The sequence below is a fragment of the Phyllobates terribilis genome, unplaced genomic scaffold, assembly GCF_046119375.1.
Source record: "Phyllobates terribilis strain yellow unplaced genomic scaffold, ASM4611937v1 Scaffold_2__4_contigs__length_985480577, whole genome shotgun sequence".
Classification (NCBI taxonomy): Eukaryota; Metazoa; Chordata; class Amphibia; order Anura; family Dendrobatidae; genus Phyllobates; species Phyllobates terribilis.
Window position 1 is genome coordinate 276,229,798 of NW_027362762.1, and position 23,711 is coordinate 276,253,508.

A 23,711-nucleotide genomic window follows, 5' to 3' on the forward strand; every position below is an offset into this window, starting at 1 on the left:
TGTCACCACTTATTTGAATTATTGTGTTAATGTGTTTTATATATATATATATATATATATATATATATATATATATATATATATATATATATATAGTACAGACCAAAAGTTTGGACACACCTTCTCATTTAATGATTTTTCTGTAGTTTCTTGACTATGAAAATTGTACATTCACACTGAAGGCATCAAAACCATGAATTAACACATGTGGAATAATATACTTAACAAAAAAGTGTGAAACAACAGAAAATATGTCTTATATTCAAGGTTCTTCAAAGTAGCCACCTTTTGCTTTGATGACTGCTTTGCACACTCTTGGCATTCTCTTGATGAGCTTCAAGAGGTAGTCACCGCAAATGGTTTTCACTTCAAAGGTGTGCCCTGTCAGGTTTAATAAGTGGGATTTCTTGCCTTATAAATGGGGTTGGGACCATCAGTTGTGTTGTGCAGTAGTCTGGTGGATACACAGCTGAAAGTCCTACTGAAAAGACTGTTAGAATTTGTACTATGGCAAGAAAAAAGCAGCTAAGTAAAGAAAAACGAGTGGACATCATTACTTTAAGAAATGAAGGTCAGTCAGTCCGAAAAATTGGGAAAACTTAGAAAGTGTCCCCAAGTGCAGTTGCAAAAACCATCAAACCATCAAGCGCTACAAAGAAACTGGCTCACATGAGGACCGCCCCAGGAAAGGAAGACCAAGAGTCACCTCTGCTTCTTAGGATAAGTTTATCTGAGTCACCAGCCTCAGAAATCGCAGGTTAACAGTAGCTCAGATTAGAGACCAGGTCAATGCCACACAGAGTTCTAGCAGCAGACACATCTCTTCAACAACTGTTAAGAGGAGACTTTGTGCAGCAGGCCTTCATGGTAAAATAGCTGCTAGGAAACCACTGCTAATGACAGGCAACAAGCAGAAGAGACTTGTTTGGGCTAAAGAACACAAGGAATGGACATTAGACCAGTGGAAATCTGTGCTTTAGTCTGATGAGTCCAAATTTGAGATCTTTGGTTCCAACCACTGTGTCTTTGTGCGACGCAGGAAAGGTGAACTCTACATGCCTAGTTCTCACCGTGAAGCATGGAGGAGGAGGTGTGATGGTGTGGGAGCACTTTGCTGGTGACACTGTTGGGGATTTATTCAAAATTTAAGGCATACTGAGCCAGCATGGCTACCACAGCATCTTGCAGCGGCATGCTATTTCATCCGGTTTGCGTTTAGTTGGACCATCATTTATTTTTCAACAGGACAATGACCCCAAACACACCTCCAGACTGTGTAAGGGCTATTTGACCAAGGAGGAGAGTGATGGGGTGCTACTCCAGATGACCTGGCCTCCACAGTCACCAGACCTGAACCAATCGAGATGGTTTGTGGTGAGCTGGACCGCAGAGTGAAGGCAAAAGGGCCAACAAGTGCTAAGCATCTCTGGGAACTCCTTCAAGATTGTTGGAAAACCATTTCCGGTGACTACCTCTTGAAGCTCATCAAGAGAATACCAATTGTGTGCAAAGCAGTCATCAAAGCAAAAGGTGGCTACTTTCAAGAACCTAGAATATAAGACATATTTTCAGTTGTTTCACACTATTTTGTAAATTATATAATTCCACATGTGTTAATTCATAGTTTTGATGCCTTCAGTGTGAATGTACAATTTTCATAGTCATGAAAACACAGAAAAATCTTAAAATGAGAAGCTGTGTCCAAACTTTTGGTCTGTACTGATATAAAAGAAGTGTTTAATACAATTCTGTGACATAACAATTCATAAGAGAAACCAGATAAATAATTTGAAAGCAATAGCAAGGCTATGTACAGCACCGCCACATCCATGGACCAAAAAAAAAATCTTTCATTCAAAAAGGTAGAATAATGTCTATTGGAAATCTGGAAAAAAAAAGAAAAATATAACCAAACTTGCAAAAATCAATTTAACAGTTTATATACTCAATCGGGGTTTCCCATATTGCAGGATTGTGACATTGGTATCTCTGGCCTAGCTTGATAGAACATGGCAGAGGCAGTAAACAAAATGTTCAGGTACACACACCGCATTGGCGCTGACGCACTTGTTTTCTCTAAACTGGACACAGCGACTACATGATTAAGACCCAGAAGGGATCAAACATCAAAGTCTTTGTTGCCTATGATCATATACCTCCAGAGTTTGTTCTCTTTAGATTAGCAGCATAAATTAAGTTTTGCATCTTTGACCTTTGAGAGTGTGGTGGATTATTCCATAACCTTACTACTGGGACCATATCCCAATCAACGAGTGTTTCATGCTTTCACTGAGTGCACACCATTGTTTATATAAAAATAGTGATCGGGTCGGGCAGACAGCGCTCACAGTGGCCTTCTGACAATGACAACTACTGTGAAGTCATTCTGCATTTATCTCTTTTAAAATAATCTATGCAAGAGCAGGAAGCTAAATGTGGCAGCCACATATAGACAAATGTAAACTCATAGGCCCAGATTCATCAAAGTGTAATCGCCAGAACCCTGAAGTAAAATGCTTTGATAAATCGTAAAACTCTTGGTTGCGTAAACATTTTGCCACTTTTGGCATTTTCATGCCTGCTTTGCCCAGCTCCGCCAAAATGGGTGTAGCCTGAGCGTAATGGAGGCATAAAACTACAGTTCATCTAAGTCATGCCAGTTGTGGCATATCTTATGCCAGAAACCTTACTCCAGTCTCTGTTTGAATTGTTCGAATTCATCGGGTTTATCAAATTCCTAAAAATTCAAGACAAAATAATAATGATTTGACTCAAATTGATTTGCTAATCTCTAATCCCTGTTTACCAGATGAAATGTATATTGTTTTTTTTTTTATTTTAATTGACATGGGTAGTGATGAGCGAGTATGTTCGGTTAAACCTTTCGGCGAGTATGCTCGGGCGAGTACCGAGTATCTTCAGCGTACTCAGTGATATGTTTGAATGACTCCCGAGTGCATGCTTTGAGACTGTTTGACAGCTTTAATACATGTGAGGAAAGCTTAAGAAACAAGCATACGCTGAAGATACTCGGTACTCGCCCGAGCATACTCGCCAAAAGGGTTAACCGAACATAGTTGCTCATCATTAGACATGGACAAATAAGATTATACATAATTTACATATATATTACGCATTAGTCCATGTACACTCATAATTACAAGAAATAAATAGTTTCATGTTTGTACAATGTTGCCATAAATTCTATAATAATTTTTCCTTTTAAAATCCCAAACCTGCTTATAATATTAACAAAACAATAGGAGAAAATCACACATTGTAAGAATTACACAAGTAGTCCTGCTCAATGGCCTAAAGTTATTTCTCCTCTATTAAAGCACATATATTATTATAATACTTTGTCATTTAAATATATTTTGAGAGATTATGTTTATTTTCTACTATGCTAAAGAGATTCTGTCAGCACGATTTTGCAATGTAAAGTAAAGACAAGTTTGTAATGGTGCTGTAATACTGGTTATATTAATATCTTTGGTGAAGAAATCTGCTTTGTTGTTGTTCTGTAATCAGATTTGAAGTTTCTAATAATTAGGTCTTCTCCTCCCTGTCTGTGATTCTCCGGCCGCTCCACCTGCCCCCATTTTGTCAATGATAAGTCACTGAATTATCAAACAGAGACAGCTGGTCATTCATAGACCGGAGGTAGGTGGAGAGGTGAGGGAATCACAGACAGGCAGGAGAAGACCCAGTGCACAGTCCGGCCCCTGTGCACCAAAATCTAATTAGCAGAAAACTTCACATGGTGATTAAAGAAGAACAACAAAGCAGATTTCTTCACCAAAGGTATCAATTTAATTAGTATTACAGCAACATTACAGCCATGTGTTTACTTTACATTACAAAATTGTGCTGACAAGTTCTCTTTAATCTATAGACTGAAGTCCTTGAAGTATTTCAATAAAAAGCACATCAAGCCTCCTTAAAGCAGAATTCTTAGCTGACAAATCTCACCCATCACATACTGTATATCAAATGCAATATGTAAATTCTCTTTTCTCTGTAATGGTAAAAGGAATAGAAATTGTTCCTACCGTGGACTGATCTGCACAAAGGTATTTTTACAGACAGAGGCATGAAGTACAGAACAATTAAGTATAACTTACTTATTACTGTTTTGGTCTTATTAGACCTCATCAGTGCAAGATAAGGAATTTATGGCTCTATTGAGTAACTCTTAGTAAGGCCAGAGTCACATGTCTGAAGACTCTCTCATCCGAGAGAATCGGGTTGATTATGCAAATGAAACTCTGATCAAATTCTGATCAGAGTTTGATCCAAGTGTCAGCATAGCGCATAAGTGTCAAACGCTGGCCTGTTTTCAAATCTGGCCAGCAAGGTGGTTTTATTTGGCCGTAAACACCAGATCCACCACCCCTATGTGGGCCCATTATTCTGTATTGAAGACTATGTGGGGTCCATTATTCTGTATGGAGGATTATGTGGGGACCATTATACTGTATGGAAGACTATGTAGGGCCCATTATACTGTATGGAAGACTATGTGGGGTCTATTATACTGTATGGAAGACTATGTGGGGCCCATTATTCTGTATGGAGGACTATATGGTACCCATAATACTGTATGGAAGACTATGTGGAGCCCATTATTCTGTATGGAGGACTATATGGTACCCATAATACTGTATGGAAGACTATGTGGAGCCCATTATTCTGTATGGAAGACTATGTGGGGCCCATTATTCTGTATGGAGGACTATGTGGGGCCCATAATACTATATGGAAGACTATGTGGAGCCCATTATTCTGTATGGAGGACTTTGTGGGGCCCATTATACTGTTTACTGGTCAGCCCTCGAAAAAGTTTTTCATTTTGGCCCTCTGTGTGTTTGAGTTTGACATCCCTGGCATAGTGGGATCCAATTTTCTTGGATGAGATAACCATACCACATTGTAAGGAGAAGATGGAGAGCAAAATGTCTCAATCTTCGCCATTGTATGAGTCTTTGGAAATCAGACTGCACTCAGATGTCATCTGAGTGCAGTCTGATGTTTTCCAAAAACCCATAGACTTGAATGGATGAGCGGCATCAGATTTCAAAGTGAGATTGCAGCTTGCTGTGATTTTTTTCATTGACAGATTCAGTCAGTGAAAAAAATTAGTCATCAGCACTGCCCCATTAAATAACATTGGTCCGAGTGCTATCCAATAAAACATCTGACAGCACACATCCAATGTAAATTGCAATGTGAGTGAGCCCTAATTGTGATTACAAACTGCTCTGTGAATGTACATTGAGAAATGGTTATTTTATGGCATCACAGCGCCTTCTTAAAACAGAAGGTAAATGTAAAATAGTGAGTTATGTGAATAATATGGTTGAATATTAGATAAGGAGAAAAAGGTGGAGACATCACGTTAATCAAAATAAATTCAAAGTGCACCCATGCTACCGAATTATAGGCATATAAGTGTGGAGAAATTCAAAGAAATTATTAATATACAAACAGACAGATTTAATAGAAATCAAATGATTTATTTTGACATACTGATATTTACATTTTATACATGTCGAATAAAAATATTTACATGTCAGTCTGAATAGATTACTTCAAGTGAATTTACTTTGAAATTAAACATCAATTTCACTATAATGTTATATTTTTAGTTATTTAAAACAGTGTTCCTCAGTATTTCTATAAAAATATCATCACTTCTGTATTATATTTACATTAATTGTTCTCTCCCTTTTTGATAATTCCTTCTTCAATAAATTAGAATGATGGGTGATCTTATGATAGGAAACACCCTTGACATTGCTCCTCTCTGCCACATCCCTTTATGACATCAAAACATAATAAATTATCCATAATAAATAAATGGGTCTTTTAAAGCCTCGTTTTTATGGATAAGATTAATGGAACTCATCAATCAAGAAATTGTTTTATCAGATTCAACCAAGACTGTTCCAATGAGTTACTCCATATATTATAATCTCACTCTTAGCAAGTAAAATGGTTTTTATAAAGTTATAAAATGATGGTTATCTTTTTGGCAGATTGTAGCCAAAATGTTATTTTTTTAAGAATTATAGTATGTAATAAACTAGAACCAGAGCTGCACATTGATAGATATAAACACATCTGGCATTAAACACCATCCATGAACATAATGTATATATCCATATGATGAACCCAGTGGAAACTCTGCACTTACTTTCTATAGTGAAATATTTTTAGCATTTATGATGTTGTTTTCAATTTTTTTGTGTTCATTGAAGGGTATATTATTTTTTAATACTAGATCATTTTATTTTAATTTAATAAAAACATAGAAATTAATATACTTAATAATATAGAAGATAAGCTAAAAATAAAAATACCCTAATATTACAACCTAACTTTTCCACATACTTACATTAGGTAGAACTAGGTAGAACACGTGGGCCTGATGTATATGACAAGATTACAAATCAATGTACATATTTGTAATATGATGCCCATAGTGGGAATATTCTTTACCTAAAAGGGAATTAAATGGCCATTTACACACCAGTTTGGAATGATATCCGTTAGATATTTGTGTATAAAGGTAACTTTAGTCCTGTTTTATATGCTATCTTTTTCTTCTTTTTACTTGAATTAGCAAGACAAAGTATAATGCTATAATAGGTCCTCGTGAACTGTACGCTGATCGCCCACCAAGATAGTCACTACATTTATAATGTCACAGTAAGGCTACGTTCCTACAATGAGCTTTTGGTGAGTTTTTGATGTTGCAGATTTTCTACACTATTTCTGTGCCCATTAAGTAAAATATGTTATTTGCATTTTTTCAAAAAAAGGCCGTGTAAAAATCTCACCAAAAACTCACCGTGGGAACATAGCCTTAAATGTAATATGCAAATTGCCTCTTCCGAGAAAAAGAGGACTTGAACTCTATAGCGCCACCTATTTGAAGCAGCAATCCTACAAGTCACAATCAACCATTTAACGAGTCGTGCAATATGACTTAGGATAAAAGCCAAATCAGAATCTCAATTTGCAGACACGATGTTTCGGGCTGTTGGCCTTCATCAGTGCAAAGTATGAGAACTGATTTGGCTAGGTGAGAGGCTCTGGACTGAGGTCTAAGAGGTAACGTTTCTCCTTGTGGAGAGTGACACACCGGCTCTGGCACGTCAAGGTAAGAAGGCTTATTCGCCGCGCAATGCTCCTCTGGGAAATTTAAATGTAAGTATTCGGCCTGATATTCTTATCTTACTGGGATTGCATTAGCAACTAGTGATTGATGTAATTATGACTTTGGACTACTGCTTCTCTGCATGGGCAATATGTAGAAAGATTTGTTCTCAGACATTGGACTTTGCTGGCACTTAATAATACATATCAGCATAGTCTTTCATATAGATTGGGCAGACACAGACTGGTGGCAAAACTCATTAGACTTAGCCCACAAACTTTACTCTGCGGCAGCTGGCAAGAAGCACCAGTATGTAGAACCTAGATATATTTTTATTCGTTATAGCTAACCATTTTTACATTTTTGTCAGGGAAAAGACTTTATGTCAAATGGCATTTTGAATAAAGATAATACATTTAGATCATATTCGTACTTAATTTGATTAAGAATAATCTGGGGGTATGTTTTTTCTGTGATGAAGAACGTGGGAAGCATTTAGTATTGGCTCTTCATAGAGGCTACTGTAAAAAATAGTGATGCATATGTTACTTTTGACATTTTTTTCTAGGGGTTGACAACATATTAATGTAAATGTGTTGGGGACAAGATTTTGTGGCACTTACTATTATGTATTACAGGTTCAACTCCTGCACTTGTTAGTACAGATTTCCTGTTCTCAAAATGGCTGCAGATGGAGGAACATGTGACCAGACATGTCCATCAGCCTCATCCAATTGAAAAACACTGCACATCTGAAAGCTGTTTTTCAATTGCAGGAAGCTGATAGACTGGCCTCATCCCAAGGCTCTCCACAGTGGCGCAACTTGAATCTCATGGGTCTCAATAGAAAGTCTCCAATAATTATCCCAAGGTAAAATTGGTCTTTATTAGCATTGTTTTTCTCATTTGGGCTAAACAGACCTTCTGGACCCCCATGGCTCCAGCGTCTGGGTGTGACTGCAGCCACTATAGCTATGCCCATGCTCCATCAGAAGCTACTTTGAGAACAGCAATCTGTGAGAAAAGCTCTACTAGCAAGTGCGGGAGGAGGACCTTTAATACTTGCATTTTGAATTAATGACACTATTTATTAGAGAAAATTTGAAAAGAACATAGGAAATATTTATGTAGCTATTTTTATGAATTTTTATATTGTTTGATCATATTAATTATTATGCAGCTCCAAGAAATATGTCATAGACTGCCATTTCTTTTAGTATTAAATTATTTTAATAAAGAAATTATGTTAATTGTATAATTTCTATAAATATAAGGAATAATTCATTAATAGGATATCATAGAAAACAAGCGGTTAAATAGCCAAATAAACCCAAACAGAAGACATGAAATCAGGACCACTGTTTATAAGGTCAAAATGAGACAGCAGAAAAGGATTTATATCAAGAAATAAAAAAATAATTGTCATTATATTGAGAAATGCTAATAAAAGAGACAGCTGTAACAACTTTCATTCTTTTTCAAAATGTAAAATGGTTGTCACTATTAACAAGGAGTAATAGCTATCATTGAACTAAACATTATGTAGCTATAGTAGGTCACCTTGACAGATAAGCCAGAGATACAATAATAGAGGTGTAATCATGTATTTTGGGTGATGTTACGTTCCATCTAGAGTCTTTTTTAAACCATTACTCCCAATACACACTTAAAACTTTATTAAAGGGAATGTGTCATCAGAAAATGACCTTTTGTTTAAATCTGTTTTTGGTGTCACAATTTTTTTTTTCATTTGCCAATTTCATTTATTTTTTTTGCTTTTTTCATATTATAATTTTTACTAAGAAAATTATTAATCTTACAATTTTTACACTGGTCTCTGGGTCTATTATAGACTCCTATTTCCTGTCCTTTAAGGAAGTGCAGTTTCCTCATTATCAGAGACAGGCTTACAATGACTGATCCACCAATCATAATAGGCACTTTTCCAAGTAACCCTTCCCCCCTCCATTCAAAATAATCATTGCACATGCTCATTAGATGTTTCAAGACAAAGAGTAGCTTCAAAGTCAACTCCTTGTGGCTAATATACAGTACATGTGGATTTCCTGAAACAATGGAAATTATGAGTTTATAAAACATCCCAGTGGCCAGTGTAAAAATTACAAGATTTAACATTTTTATTTTTGATATAGATGTGATATGCAAAAAATACATTGTCATGAAAAAATACATTTGACATAACAACCCGATAAAAAAAAAAATAGGTCTTTTTATTATGACACATTCCCTTAAAGTGGGGTAAGGAGTCTTGACAAAGAATGCAAAATCACTTGCAGTATTTGAAAAGAGATTTAAGTTGACAATGTAATTACTGTATGTGATTTAGTTATGAATATTATTATATCTTTAGATATAAGCAAGTTTCCACTTTTCCCCATCTGGGTAATGTTTCCCACAATCTAGATATACTGTAGACTGTGGATATTTTTCCTATGTTTTTACATGACATCTAAAATTATTTTGATAATCTTTTTCACCATATAATTACAGTTTGTAAAGGCTTCAGAAACTCACACTAAGGCTATGTTCATAAAAATATGTAATTTCAAGCTTGTGTTCATTTAGCAATAATGAGGGAGAATTACCAATCCTTTCACAAGATCATAGCATAAATGGTTCCAAAAACTATCAAATTGTGCATAATTGATATAATGCAACTCGCTTGACAGACACTTACACCATCTTTTGGATTAGGTTCATAAACAATAATAATTTGCACCAAAAATGTATGTCAAAGGCAGTCATTTTACAGCTATCGAGCCCCTGAAAAGAAGGAAACTTAGGTCTAGTTGGTCCCATCCTCTTTGGTACTGGCTGGCAAGAACCTATGAAATATTTTGTCTCAAGGAAATTGGATCAAAAGTGGTCCTAAAAAAGCGCGGAGGGAAAAACAAATGCCAGACTCTTCTATTCTGGATGGTGAAACCTAGCACCATTATGGAGGGCTCATTTTTATCTTTCATATAAGACCCCTCTCTTCTAATTTTGCCATTCAACACATTTTTTATAAGTTTGGTGAATTTTAATATTCCTCTGGCAGTCACTTGAATCCTCAAAGTGATGTGAGAGATCTTCAAAGCTATTGGCCATTTTCTGTGCCTGCATCACCTACATCAAGTGATGGGGGAGCTCACCATTTTTGATGGGCAAATAAACAATGTAATCAAAGAAAATCTGACGTCTTTGTTCTAAGCTATTATATGTTAGTGTTGAACATACATTAATCACTAACCATCTAGCTATGTATCTATCACATCAGCAAAAGGTCAATGCTGCCATAGAATTTACCTTCCTGTACCCCTGAAAGTATGACTATGCAAGGTAAAGGTGTAGAGACCTTCAGGTTACTAGAATATACAAGCTTTTAGCAGATTTAGGCTTCTCAGCCGATTGACATGTAACATTGTTTCATTAATTGCATCTAAAAGCATATTCAATCTAAACAACCCAAGTTGTTCTAGAAGGCATTTTCCACACAAAAGAGTCTTCACATGCAGGAAAAAATATTGATGATATCATGCCTGGTTGTTTGTGTATGGTTTATTTTCCAGTCCATAAGCCCTCCAGAATGATAACTCAGCATTCATCTAGCAAACCACAGCTCCAGTATACAAGTGAAATAATAATGGGACTGAAACTACTCTCAGTAGGTTCCGTATTGTTCTACTTGGTGGCAGAATAGTTTGAATTCCATACCGTGGTTTCTGAGAAGAGTGATTATCGCTGCTCATTATCAACTGTAAGCAGGGGCAGACATATTATTTGTGCAACCTGTGCGGCCGCATAGGGGCCCAAGAGGTAAAGGGGCCCATTTCTACCTTCAAAGCAAGTGCAATTTAGCATTTTTAGGGCTGCAAAGGGCCAATATATTGTTCTTGCACAGGGGCTCTTTTCTGTTTGTGTCTGGCAGTGACTCAAAGAATGGTGGTTTCTACCAATGCAACCACCTGACTATAGTTCTCTACATGGAACAATTTATGCATGGATTTTTAGGCTTCATTTAGGTTGTGCTACAAGAAAACACATTTCAATTAGGGCATATAGATATTATTAGGCAATTTTATCAGCCACGGTGGAAAACCACTACAAAGGGTTGCTTTATTTAAGGAGAATAAGAGGTGGCCATGTATTATATAATCACCAATTCATTTGACTAGTCACTATTTTATACTATTACTACCATGTGCAACTTAAATTAATGCAGTTTTACCATCTGATATCAATTAATGGCCAGAGATTTCAGCTGATGGCCTGTGGATCTGCCTTCAGAGAAAGAGTTGTCTTAATGTTACGAACATTAATTAATTCAATTAAATTATTGAAACAGGCATTGTGCCAAGCCTTTAAATTTAATCTATGTGAACATGTTATGAAAAATATGTCCACACTGCTACTGTAGATCACAGGGAAGCTCTAAGGAAAACTAATATTTCTGTAAATATCTAGATAGTTAAATTGATTTTCATTATTACCATGCTTTATTATGTATAAATAGTAGGTGTTCACTGATCTTTTCATTTTTAAACCTCATTCCTCCATATCAGTCTCCCATACTGTTTCCAGTTTGGCATCATTCACACAGGCATGTCTATTTTGTGACTCCTCTCGCTCCCTCCCCCTGAAGAAAAATAAAAATGGAATGAAAGTTCCCCAAATGTTTCCAGTGAAAATCAAACAGCACACAGGTGCTAGCCCCATGCTGTCCATTTTTTTATGGACCTATTCATTTTAATGGCCGAATTTGGTTCACAAATTAGTCAGCAGGAAAACCTGCTCTAAAATATATATAATATGTTCATGTTCTGTCTGTAGAAAACATGGACAGTGAACAGATCAAAACCACCAATGTGTGAAAAAGGCCTTCCACGGAAGTTAGAAATGAGAATCCTAAAAGACTGGCACACAATGCTGTGTCCAAAATCACTGTCAATGCTTATACTTCACTGGTCCCTTGGTAGCCACCTACAAGCAACCACAGCTTTGGTTTTGACCTTCTCTACACCAGAAATCACCATCTCATAATCATGACTACTTTCATCTCTGCCTTCATTTCTGAGACATTGTGCCTCTTTCCATCTGTTCATTTCTAAATATTTTAAAAATGCTTTGAAAACATTAATTTTTGCCAACAAGTCAATCAACCTGGCCTAGTTCTCCATCAGCTGCTGGTCCATATGACAGCTACGACTTTCTCATTTTCCATCCTATTGTATTGCTTATTGATTGTAAGCTTATATGGGCAGGGTTCTTTTTCTTTCTGAGGTTAAGGCTGTATTGGGTAGTTCTTATGTGTCTTGTTTAGTATGTATATGAAGGCTCTAACGTATTACCTGTAAATACTCTACTATATAAATCAGAATGTAATACAATAATGCTAATAAAAATAAAGAATAATAGTAACATAATTGTCTGTAATATTGCTCAGTCAGCCATTTATTATAGGTCTGGGTGATAATTTGATATGTGTTCCTTTAATATAAAGGGTATATAGTAGCTTTATTACATGCAGAATTCAATGTTGCTGTAATGGGTATATGCCATACAGTACTTCACCTGATGACTGTAATTCTATAGATATGGATAAATGCCCTTGCTCTAGCTTACTGAGAGGTATAACATTGTTAAGTGTTAGGAAAAAAAATCGGTGCCATATATCACAATACTCTCACGGATGATATAAATCTGTAAGAGCAGTAAATATAATGAATTCTCACTTGGATACCCAAATGTGGATGTCTAATTCATTGCATGGGTTGTCAGAAGATTGCATCAGTTCCTCCCATGTCTGAAATCAAAAGCTGCAGATATGTCAGTTAGTGGCAAATCGATGGGATCTATCTATTGTAGGTGTGCTCAATACATTTACAGTATCACATAGATGTCTGACAACATTGACTGCATATAATGCCTTATCAGGTTGAACCATACATAAGCACTGCAATAAAACAAACAAGCCTTAGTAGAAAACGTTTGTACACACAGTAATTCAATAGTTAATATCAATAGCCGACCAAACGCTCTTCTTTAATATAAATATATATTGTATGTGTTCTATATTGCTTCACCAGGGGTGCAAAATATCCATATTGTATCAAGATGCAATTGATAACACAGCCATTTATTCACAAATCCTGTTGCAATGTTAAAATCCACTGGGGATTTTTCTTCCACTAATTAGTTTTCAAATTTCCTACAGAAGCTGATGCTAAATTGTCTGCAGACAAGACTGTCAGTCATTTGTGCTGCATCTGGGCTCGAACTGCTGACGATTCAAATCTGGAATCAGCTTAATGAGTCCGCTCTATGGCGAGTCAATTACATGAATATCAGACGAGCGTCCCCAAATGCAGCATCTGCATTGCCCAAACTGACTTCTAATTTACCGAAGGATTAGGTGGCACATAAAAAATACATGCATCCTTGAGCAGCAGATTTAACCACCTACCACCCCCAAAGCCAATTAATAACATCTCCCTACACACAGGAATCCAAAGACAACTGATATTTGGAAACATTTCACTTTAATACTGAAAAATATGCCATTATAAAAAATTTTGAATATACCGAATTTTCAACGTTATCCTTTCTTTTTTTTGTCATGATAACCTCCATACTTAATTTTAGGTTGATTATTTCCTCCACCCTATGCATTAGGATGACAATAATTCGTCATGCTTATCTGCATCTGATTACCTCTGAATGTTTACACTGTAATCATAATAAAAAAAATAAGAATAATTAGAATAAGAATAATAACAACTGATAATCATTATACATTCAGAATGGAAATGCATATGTAGATACTGGATGTTGGAAAATGAAACACAGGGCAGTTTGCATAAAATTAAAAAGAAAGGAATAATGGAACTATTCATGCAAACACATATTAAATAAAACAGTACAATTATTATTTTTCTCTTTTTCTTTTTCCCCACAGTAAACTTATGGTCTGTACTGCGTTATCCATTACAAAAGATAGAGCAATGGCACTTTAAGTATACCGAGACTGTATAGAGAGATTTGGAGAAGATGAGACTTATGGGTGGCTCAGGCTAGATCTCCAGTTCACTTGAGCACCCCAGGGGTACGTTGTATCCATGCGAGCCATGCAGCACTTGGTTTCACTAGTCACTTATTTACATTACATTCATGCCTTCGTGCAATGTTCCCACTTCTGCACCAACACAGCAGGAACAGACGCTGCATGATTAGTATCCCCCCATTACACCAGCCTTGTTCCTCCTGGAACACAACCCCAGTCAAGGAATGGCTGGTTACCCCATCAACTTCTCAGGTAGCACAGCTGGCAACTGGTACTGGATATGTCTTTTACCCAATGTTTTCATTATTCATGGACATCGTTGTTGCTTCACAATAAGGTAGCTTTGAAACAAATCCTATTTATGGGAAATGGCACATTTGTAGCGAATGATACAGCAATGCACAACATTTTTGTGTCCTTTGTGTTTGGAATATGAGATACCTCCGGGTTGCAGTATTTTTTTGCATTTAATAAACCCTCCTCCCACCCCCACCCCTTTCCCATTCTAACACATCTAGTCTGACAGTGAATGAGACCCACAATCATATACTCTATGAGTGCCATCTGCATTGTAGGGGCCATTATGCCAGTAAGAAGAATCGCATACTGTCTGCAAGGAATTGATTTCTGAAGCAGATGAGTTGGCATCCCTTCTCTTCGATCTTTTCCTGTTTCTAAGGATAAATACGAGCATGCCAACTACTGTGAAGGCAGAGGTGACAAACACCAACAAAAGCCCTGGTACTAGCACAGAAATAGATACCCGGCTGGTTTCTAGGTAGGAATTAGGATGAGTATTAGTCTCTGCAAGGCCAGTACTATTTTTACTAAGAGCATTGAGAGTTGGGGAAATTTTTGCATACAGCAGTGGACACATCATGTCATTAGAAAGAAATCTGAAGTCTTTTCCCCAGAATTCTTCTGGGAAATAACATTTGAGATCACTTACAATTACCTCGGGGCCAAGACGTTCTGCCCATTGTTTGAAAGGCACATTATTGCAGGAGCAGTCCCACTGGTTGCCATGAAGATCTATCTGTATAATAGAGGTGAGCTGATCCAGTACCCCTGCCACTGGAAGGTACATAAAGTAATTATTGTGAAGACTTAATTTGGAAAGACTGACACCAGCAAACACATCCACAGGTAGAGACTTTAGAAGGTTGTTGTTGAGGATCAGAATCCTGAGGCTGGGCATAGGATTGAATGTGTTTGGTAGGATCAATTGAATAAAGTTAAATTCCAGATTGAGATATTCCAAGCTTTGCAAGCCAGTGAATTTATCCGGGGTCAGGGTGTCTATACAGTTTTTATCCATGTACAGCCATCTTAGATCAGTTAAATTCTGAAAGGTGTTATTCTCTACCATGCCTATGTTGTTATTTCCTAGATCCAGTAAAGTTAAATTCCCATATTCCAGAAAGTTGGATTTTTTAATGGTGTGGATTTTATTCTCTCTCAGGAACAATTCTTGCACATTAGGTGGTTTGGGCTCCAAATCAGAAAGGCTCTTGACGTTTTTGTTACTGCAGTCTACTTTTAATCCAGTGCCAATGATTTGCCTACCGCAACTGCAGGCAGCTGGACATGCAATGGTTAGGTTTGGTTTATCATTCAAATTTGCTTCCGATACAACAGCTGTAGGTCGTGTTTTTAGCTGCCAGTTCCCTGGTATCTTAGTTCCTCCGCTTACTGAGGAACCCTGGGTGGCAGAGTCATCTTGGCCACTGACTTTAAAAGGGGTTGGGATTGGACCAGGATCACAGGTCTCATCTTGGGCAGGAGGGGCAGCAAGACTAGAATCAACTGCATTTTTTAGGGGGCACAACTCTTGCTCTGAGGTCTCATTTAAATCATTGCCCTGCAATCTAGTGGGAGCTTCACAAATAATCCTACCGATCAATGCATTCTTTGGGATATTTTCTAGCCACTCCTTTAGAGATAACAGATCACAACTGCAGTCCCAAGGGTTATCCTCCAGAAGGATTTCAGCTATGCCTGGGATCTGTTCCAACACCCCCTCATAGGGCAAGGTCTTAACTCTGTTTCCCCGGAGGTCCAGATGTGTGATTGGCACATACTGGAACACATTAGTAGGTAATGTGCTAATGAGGTTGTCATTTAAAATTAAAACCTCTAGCTTGTTCAGGTCCCTAAATGCTCCTGGGTCAATGTCTCTTAACAGGTTAAAATCAGCTTGAAGATATTCCAGATCATCCAGTCCAAGGAATGTGTGTCTTCTGAATGATTTGATCTTGTTGTTATTAATGTGCAGGCGTTTTACCAGTTGCAAGCCCAGAAAAGAACCAGGGACAATCTCATGCAAGCCATTGTTCTCCATGTGTAGGCTGACTGCATTGTAAAAGTTCGCAAACTCATTAGGGAAAAGCCTCGTTAAAGAATTCCCATGCAAAAATAGATGATAGAACTGTGAAGTGGGAGCAGAGAAATGCTGGAGGTTGGTGAATCCTTTCTTTTCGCAGTCTACGTGCAGATCGCCTTCTACCTCGTTACAAGAACAAATCCTTTCCTTACACACGTCTCTTGTAACGTTTCCAGCAGCCAAACAAAGAGATATCTCCAGCAGCAGGATCCAAAGCAGCATTTTTAATCAGAGCAATGCATTCCCGTTCTCATCGCAATGTGTTAACAATCCATCTCCAACAGAGATCTCAGTTACTGAGCAGCTAAAGAAAGCAGCAATAAAATACCTGATCTGAAGATGCTGGCTCTCCCCTCGTCTCCTCCACTGCAATAATCCCAGACGCCAGTCAATAATAATAATATATCCACAGATTAGAGTCAGGTAGGATAGAGCACGTATGCAGCAGCAAACATCCAAAGGTTGGAAATCAGGCTTGTCTAAGTGTGCGGTGCCCTGTTCCAGTCCTCAGCCATGCCATGCTGCAGCCAGACAGGCAGGGAGGTATAGCAGAGGCTCAGGCAGATTCCTCCCCTAGCAGCCTTCTTATGCTGTGATTTAGGATTTTTAGATTTGTCTGCTGCTTTCTTCTCTTCCACTGTAGGTAACATTCATCCCCGGTGTGCGCTGTCCACAGCTTGACGGTGCTGAAATCACGCCCCAGCCTAGCTCTGCACGTCGAGCCAATGGCGCTGCAAAATTTCCGCAATCTCTGCGTTTTTCCAGCTTTTCTTTCGTCTCTGTATTACCATCCACACTGCTGCTGCTGTGTGTGTGCGTCTATGTCTATGTGAATGTGTCTGTGTCTGAGGGAACCAGTCAGTTGCTAAGAGGCTCTGTTCGTTCCAGCCTGGTGCACTCTGAAAGATCTGACACCCTCTGCTGAGCTGCAGTGGCAAAAATCCATTTGCTGAGGGAATGCTGGAAAAAATCAATCAACGCACAGGGCAAGCGTTAAAAATGTTGGTATTAAAGACCGGCGATCTAGTGACACGGCGGGCGGAGAAGTTTAGAGACTGACTATCTTCTCCGGATTCCATGTGATGTCACATACACGCACACACTGGCGCGCACACTGGCTGTATACCTCTGCACAGAAACCCATCTCATTGTGTATTGTGTACGTATGCATAGATACACACTATGCACATATGTCATCCATGTGCACAAAATACATTTACCACATATCAATGTTGCATAAATAATATAGGGCACAATGTATATTATTGTAAATATTATGGTGATTATTATTGACCAAAAATATGTAGGTTGTGTTTTATTCATTGATCTGTTGCTATTAATTGGATCCTCTTTATTGTTTTTTTCTATAGCGTGAGTCATAGATTGTGGTGGATCACTAGTGAGGGGGAGTGGTTTTTGATGCGGTAGATATTTCATGGAAGCTGTTTAGATGTAGAACTGCCATTAGGCTTCCTGTTTGGCTGCAGTGTTTCACCCTGGTTCTTGCCTTTTGTTTCTATGTGCCGTGCAAATAAATGTTTTCCCCCCTAAATATTCATGCGGCAGCAGACTGGAAAGGAAGACAGTCTGATGTTGAGAGAGCTCAGTGTGATGTGCAATGGAAGGGGACTAGATCAAAGAAATTAAAATAAAAAAATAGAGAAAAATAGGGAAAAAAAAAAACTTGCTGCTCCAAAAAGTCAAGAAATGATGCGCGGAAGTTGTAAATTCAAAGGATAACTTTATTCGCACATCAGGCAACACGTTTTAGCATCGTACGGATGTGTTCATCAGGTCAACAATGTGCGACCAGACATGGTACAGGTGAAGGCAAATACATAAAAGAGCCGAACAAAACTATGAGAGGTGACATCATAAGTTCAAATGTTTGGAGGTTGGAAAATTTTAATACGACATATATGAAATCGCAGAAGACTAAAATGCAGAGAGAGGTGGAGGATGGAAAATGCACATTAGATGCAGAAACAGGACTGAGGAAAGCTGGGTACTGAAGAGAGGGTGGGAGTCAGGAGAACAGAGAAAAACAGAAAAGTGAAACAGGAGGATGGCGGGAAAAATAAAAAATAAGGGATGAGCAATCGTGTGTGAACAAGTTGCCAAGCAGTTGGGTAGAGAAATCGCTCAAGTAATCACTGAGACAAGCAGTGGTCAAGGCAGAGAGAGTCTGAAGTGTAGGTGATGAGGGTGATGGAGGGGGGAAAAGAGAATGATTGTGTGTCACAGCTGGGAAATATAAGCTGATCAGTAATAGGAGCAAGGAGAAAGGTTGGAGACAATGCCGGGACAAAGTATAGGCAGACATAGGCACCTGCCTGGGGCACTACCTGAGGAGAAGCAGGAAGGGATGCAATTTGAAAGAAAAAATCATATTGTTGCAGTGCAGCACAGATGCCACTTATCTCTACTGGTAACTGTTATGGAGTAGTACAGCATCGGAGTGCAGTCATGCTGCACTGGCTGGTTTGTGCGCTGCTTGTCAATCTGAGGATACACTGGACTGGTAGAGCGGGAATCCCAGTTCTGCCTCAGATTGACAAGCAGCGCAGAAGTCTGCACCCCATGTGGGGCTAAACTACTATTGTACTGATGTGAGCACTGGTTGGCACTTAATGGTCTTGTAGGGATACGCAATGGAGACTGTCGCTTATTCCTTGCACTGCTGATGTGGCCCGCCAGTTACATTTCCATTCCTCAACATTTAAATTGAAACAACAAAATGGAAAGATCATAGCATTATGGAAATCACAGAATCGTTACACATGTCAATGATATGTGTTATGCACACGCCCGGACTGACTGGCGTGTGCGGGTGTTGTGGTTCCACTGGACCGTGCCGGAGAGTGAATGCCTGGAGGGGCTTAACTAGGTATTCACCCGATCCGACCAGGGTCGCACGACGGCATACGACGCCAGTGCACCAAGGAGGAACCGAGCAGAGGGACCAGGTGCTACTCCAGGACAGACCCCGGACACGGCTGTTGACCCACACAGGGGAATACAGGAACAGACTGGTAGGCTGGCACACAGACTGGTGGGTATAGGCAGGCACGACTGGTATGCAGGCAGGCGGGTATGCAGGCAGGGGGGTACAGGCAAGCACAGCTAGAGTGCAGACAGGGAGGCACTAGCAGGTAGGAACACAGGCGGGATAGGACCCAGTACACACTGGGACTCAGGAACAATACAGGCAGAGGGGTACAGGCAAGCACAGCTAGAGTGCAGACAGGGAGGCACTAGCAGGTAGGGACACTGGCAGGATAGGACCCAGTACACACTGGGACTCAGGAACAGAACCACAGATGTGGCGGACAAACACAGCAGAGTGAGGCCGCCCAGAGAGGTGAGCGAGAACAGGGCAGGACAAGGCCGCCTGGAGCAGTGAGCAAGAGTAGAGCAGGACAAGGCCGCCAGGAGCGGTGAACAAAGGATCAGAGCTGAGCGAGACTGCAGGAGCAGTGAGCAAGAGTAAAGCAGGACGAGGCCGCCTGGAGCGGTGAGCAAGAGTGGAGCGAGAGTGCCGGAGCAGCGAGCAAAAGGGTCAGAGCGGAGCAAGGCTGCCGGAGCAGCGAGCAAAGGAGTCAGAGCAGGCTAGAACCGCCGGAGCGGTAAGCAAAGGAGTCAGAGCAGACTAGAACCGCCGGAGCGGTGAGCAAAGGAGTCAGAGCAGGCTAGAACCGCCGGAGCGGTGAGCAAAGGAGTCAGAGCAGGCTAGAACCGCCGGAGCGGTGAGCAAAGGAGTCTGAGCAGGCTAGAACCGCCGGAGCGGTGAGCAAAGGAGTCAGAGCAGGCTAGAACCGCCGGAGCGGTGAGCAAAGGAGTCAGAGCAGGCAAGGCTGAGTAGGGGGGACAGGGCTCTGTTCACACGGAACAGACAGGAAGGGAAAGGCAGAGCCAGACACCCACAGGGTACTTGCAGTGAAGTAGCGAGTGGACCACAAACTCACAAACGGGAGTACAGAGACAACAGGCAGGAGTTAGGTACGAGTTCAGACTCTGCAGAAAAAGGAAAGGAACGGACATAGAGAAAAGACAGATGAAAGATAGGAGAGAGTACAGACTGGAACTGAGTGTACGGACGAGACCGACACTGCATCGGGACACAGGAGCGGGTCTGGGAATACGGCCCCCAGAGAGGCGGGACGAACAGGCAAGGAGCGTGTTCAGACAGGACAGACAAGATACAGGAACGGATCTAGGTAATCGGCCCCTAGAAGGCGGGAGGAACAGGCTAGGAGCGTGTTCAGACAGGCCTGGAAATACAGCCTCCAGGAAAGGCAGCAGGCAAGAGTACACAGACAGGACTCAGTTCAGACACGGGAACTGATACCGCAAGGCAGGAGACAAAGACAGGACTCAGCTCAGACACGGGAACTGATACCGCAAGGCAGGAGACATAGACAGGACTCAGTTCAGACACGGGAACTGATACCGCAAGGCAGGAGACATAGACAGGACTCAGTTCAGACACGGGAACTGATACCGCAAGACAGGAGACAAAGAACGGGACCTGGCACCTTCAGAGTGAAAGCACACACTGAATGAAACACTGCTCAGGCCGGAATAGATGGGAGCAGCTGAGCTATATACCAGGTGACAGACAGCAATAGGCTGAGGACGCACAAGGGGTGTGACCCACAGCAGGTACAAAAAGCAGGAAGAGATCGGGCGCCGCCCTTAAGCAGCAGAAACAGACACAAACAGACAGCATGGAGGGAAGCCAGAGAGACATTCTGGACTGGAGATCAAGTGCGCGCTCTTGCACAGTGGGAGATGGACCACCATGCAAGGACGCCGCCAGGTATGTTACAATATGCAAATGATGAAAAAATGGAAACAAAATTTTCAAAACATTTCAATTTATTTTGTAAAGAGTATGAGCGCTACACGCAGAAATACACGCCCAGCGTGCCATCAATGAGGTTATTAATACCTGTCTGTGGAATGTTCTGCGATGCTAAATGCACTTAAATCAACAAACCCAGAGACATTACAGTCCATAGTAGCACATTTAGGCCATACAGTCTACTCACAGTTGAGGAAGCAACATGCCGCTTGGTGTTGTTGTATTGAAAAATGGTTCCTGGGACACTTTGGAGAATTGGTTGTACCACTGGTTCTACAACTGATTCATTTTCTACTGCAACTGAAATTCAATGTCACATATGAAGCCTAAATCATTAAACAGGGACTACACAAACAATCGGAAGGCGTTTGCACAACATTGGGCTATGAGAAAGACGACCAGCTACAGGAGTTCCATTGACCTCATGCCATTGCTCTCAAAAGCTGTCATGGTGCAAATCAAGAAGGGAATGAAGGTCTATGCTCTTCAGCGATGGGTCCTGCTTTTGCCTTAGATGCAATAATAGCCGGAGATTGGTTTGGAGACCCTGAGGGCAATACCACAAAGAGGCCTTCACAAGGGAATATAACACTGGTCTTACTTACGGGAATATGGTGTGGGGTGGCATAATGCACAGCAACTGGACCTCTAAGCTTTTGTGGCATCAATGTGCTATCATGGCCTGTAGTATTCCCGGACTTTTCTTCTGGGATGCCATTGGTCAGTATTTGCAAAGAAAGCTAACCTCACTGATGGCAGCCAGGCATGTAAATGAGTGTATTCATCTGCAAGGAGTTTGTATGTTCTCCCCGTGTCTGTGTGGGTTTCCTCCTGAGTTCTCTGGTTTCCTCCAACACTTCAAAGTCATACTGATAGGGAATCTAGATTGTGAGCCCCAATGTGGACAGTGCCCATAATGTCTGTATAGCGTTGTGGAATTAATGGTGCTATATAAGTGAGTAAAATAAATAAAAATATTTCTGTGCGTAGTGCTCATACTCGATACTGAAAAAACGTAATTACAAAACGTTTCCTTATTAGTGTTGCAGTATTCAGTAATGTATATACAGTATCTCCAAAGGCAGGCTGCAGTAATGGGTTTGGGTTGTGCCCAAATGGGCTGGTACAGTATTAGAGCTTTAGGGCCGGAATGAATGATTATATAGTTCATCATTATATCATGACCAGGTTCCCAAGGGACTGACTGCCCAGGTGAAGCAGAGGTAGCTTGAGGCTGCCACAGCTCAGCTCTCACTATGCTCCTGGAAAAGGAGGGGATTTCATTTGGGCTTCCTGGCCAGATCCTGTGTATCCCAGCCATACTATCTGTGATGCAGATGCAGTGCACACATGGTCCAGCCAGTGTATGTATGCAGAGCTCTGTATCCTCCTCTGCCTCATGTCTTCTATCTGCCTCCTCCTTCTCCAGGCTGGCAGCTAGCAGTGACTCCAGAGGCTGACACTCAGCACAGAACAACAAGCTTCTATAATATACAGGGCAGAGAGAGAGCTGACTGCTCTGCAGAAGATGGGGTTAATGCTTCCTGCTGTGCTGTGAGCATAGCTGATAAGTGACTACTGTGGTGGGGGAGGAGGGTGAGCAGACACTGGGGGCATGCCTGCACTGACTGCACTTGTATAACTGTGGTGGAGCCCAGTATATTCACTGGGTATCTAAGCTGAGCTGAGAACTGAGTGTTTAATAAGAGATAAAGTGATAGTATTCCTCTTATCTATTTAAGCTTTAGGAGCTGACTGCGCCTGTTAAACCAACGCTGGTTGGCTAGAAACAAGTGGATCAGAGGTAATTTAATAGTCTGATTAGGCAGGCTGTCCATTATTTTATCCTCACGCTCATACCGTTATTATGATTGTTCTCTGCACATATAATATAACTAGCTATTGAACCCGGAGTGATGAGCATTTTTATTGGTATCCTGTTATGTGCTGCCCCCATCCTGCGCCCCTATCCTGTTATGTGCTGCCCCCATCCTGTTATGTGTTGCCCTCATCCTGCACCCCTATACTCTTAAATGCTGCCCCATCCTGCTCCCCATCCTCTTGTGTGTCCTCCCCTTTCTTTTTTGTGCTGCCCCCATCCTGTGCTCCCATCCTGTTATGTGCTGTCCCCATCCTGCGCCCCCATCCTGTTATGTGTTCCCCCCATCCTTTTTTGTGCTGCCCCCATCCTGAGCCCCCATCCTGTTATGTTCTGCCCTCATCCTGCGCCCCCATCCTC

At 40.4% G+C, this 23,711-nt stretch overlaps 1 protein-coding gene across 1 annotated transcript; it reads right to left on the reverse strand.

Moving 5' to 3' along the window:
• Positions 1-5,524: 5,524 nt before the first annotated feature.
• On the reverse strand, positions 5,525-17,747 carry SLITRK1 (SLIT and NTRK like family member 1). Its single transcript, XM_073664097.1, has one exon. It carries the CDS (start codon positions 16,828-16,830, stop codon positions 14,740-14,742), a length of 2,091 nt encoding a protein of 696 aa, XP_073520198.1. The 5' UTR covers positions 16,831-17,747; the 3' UTR covers positions 5,525-14,739.
• Positions 17,748-23,711: the final 5,964 nt, after the last annotated feature.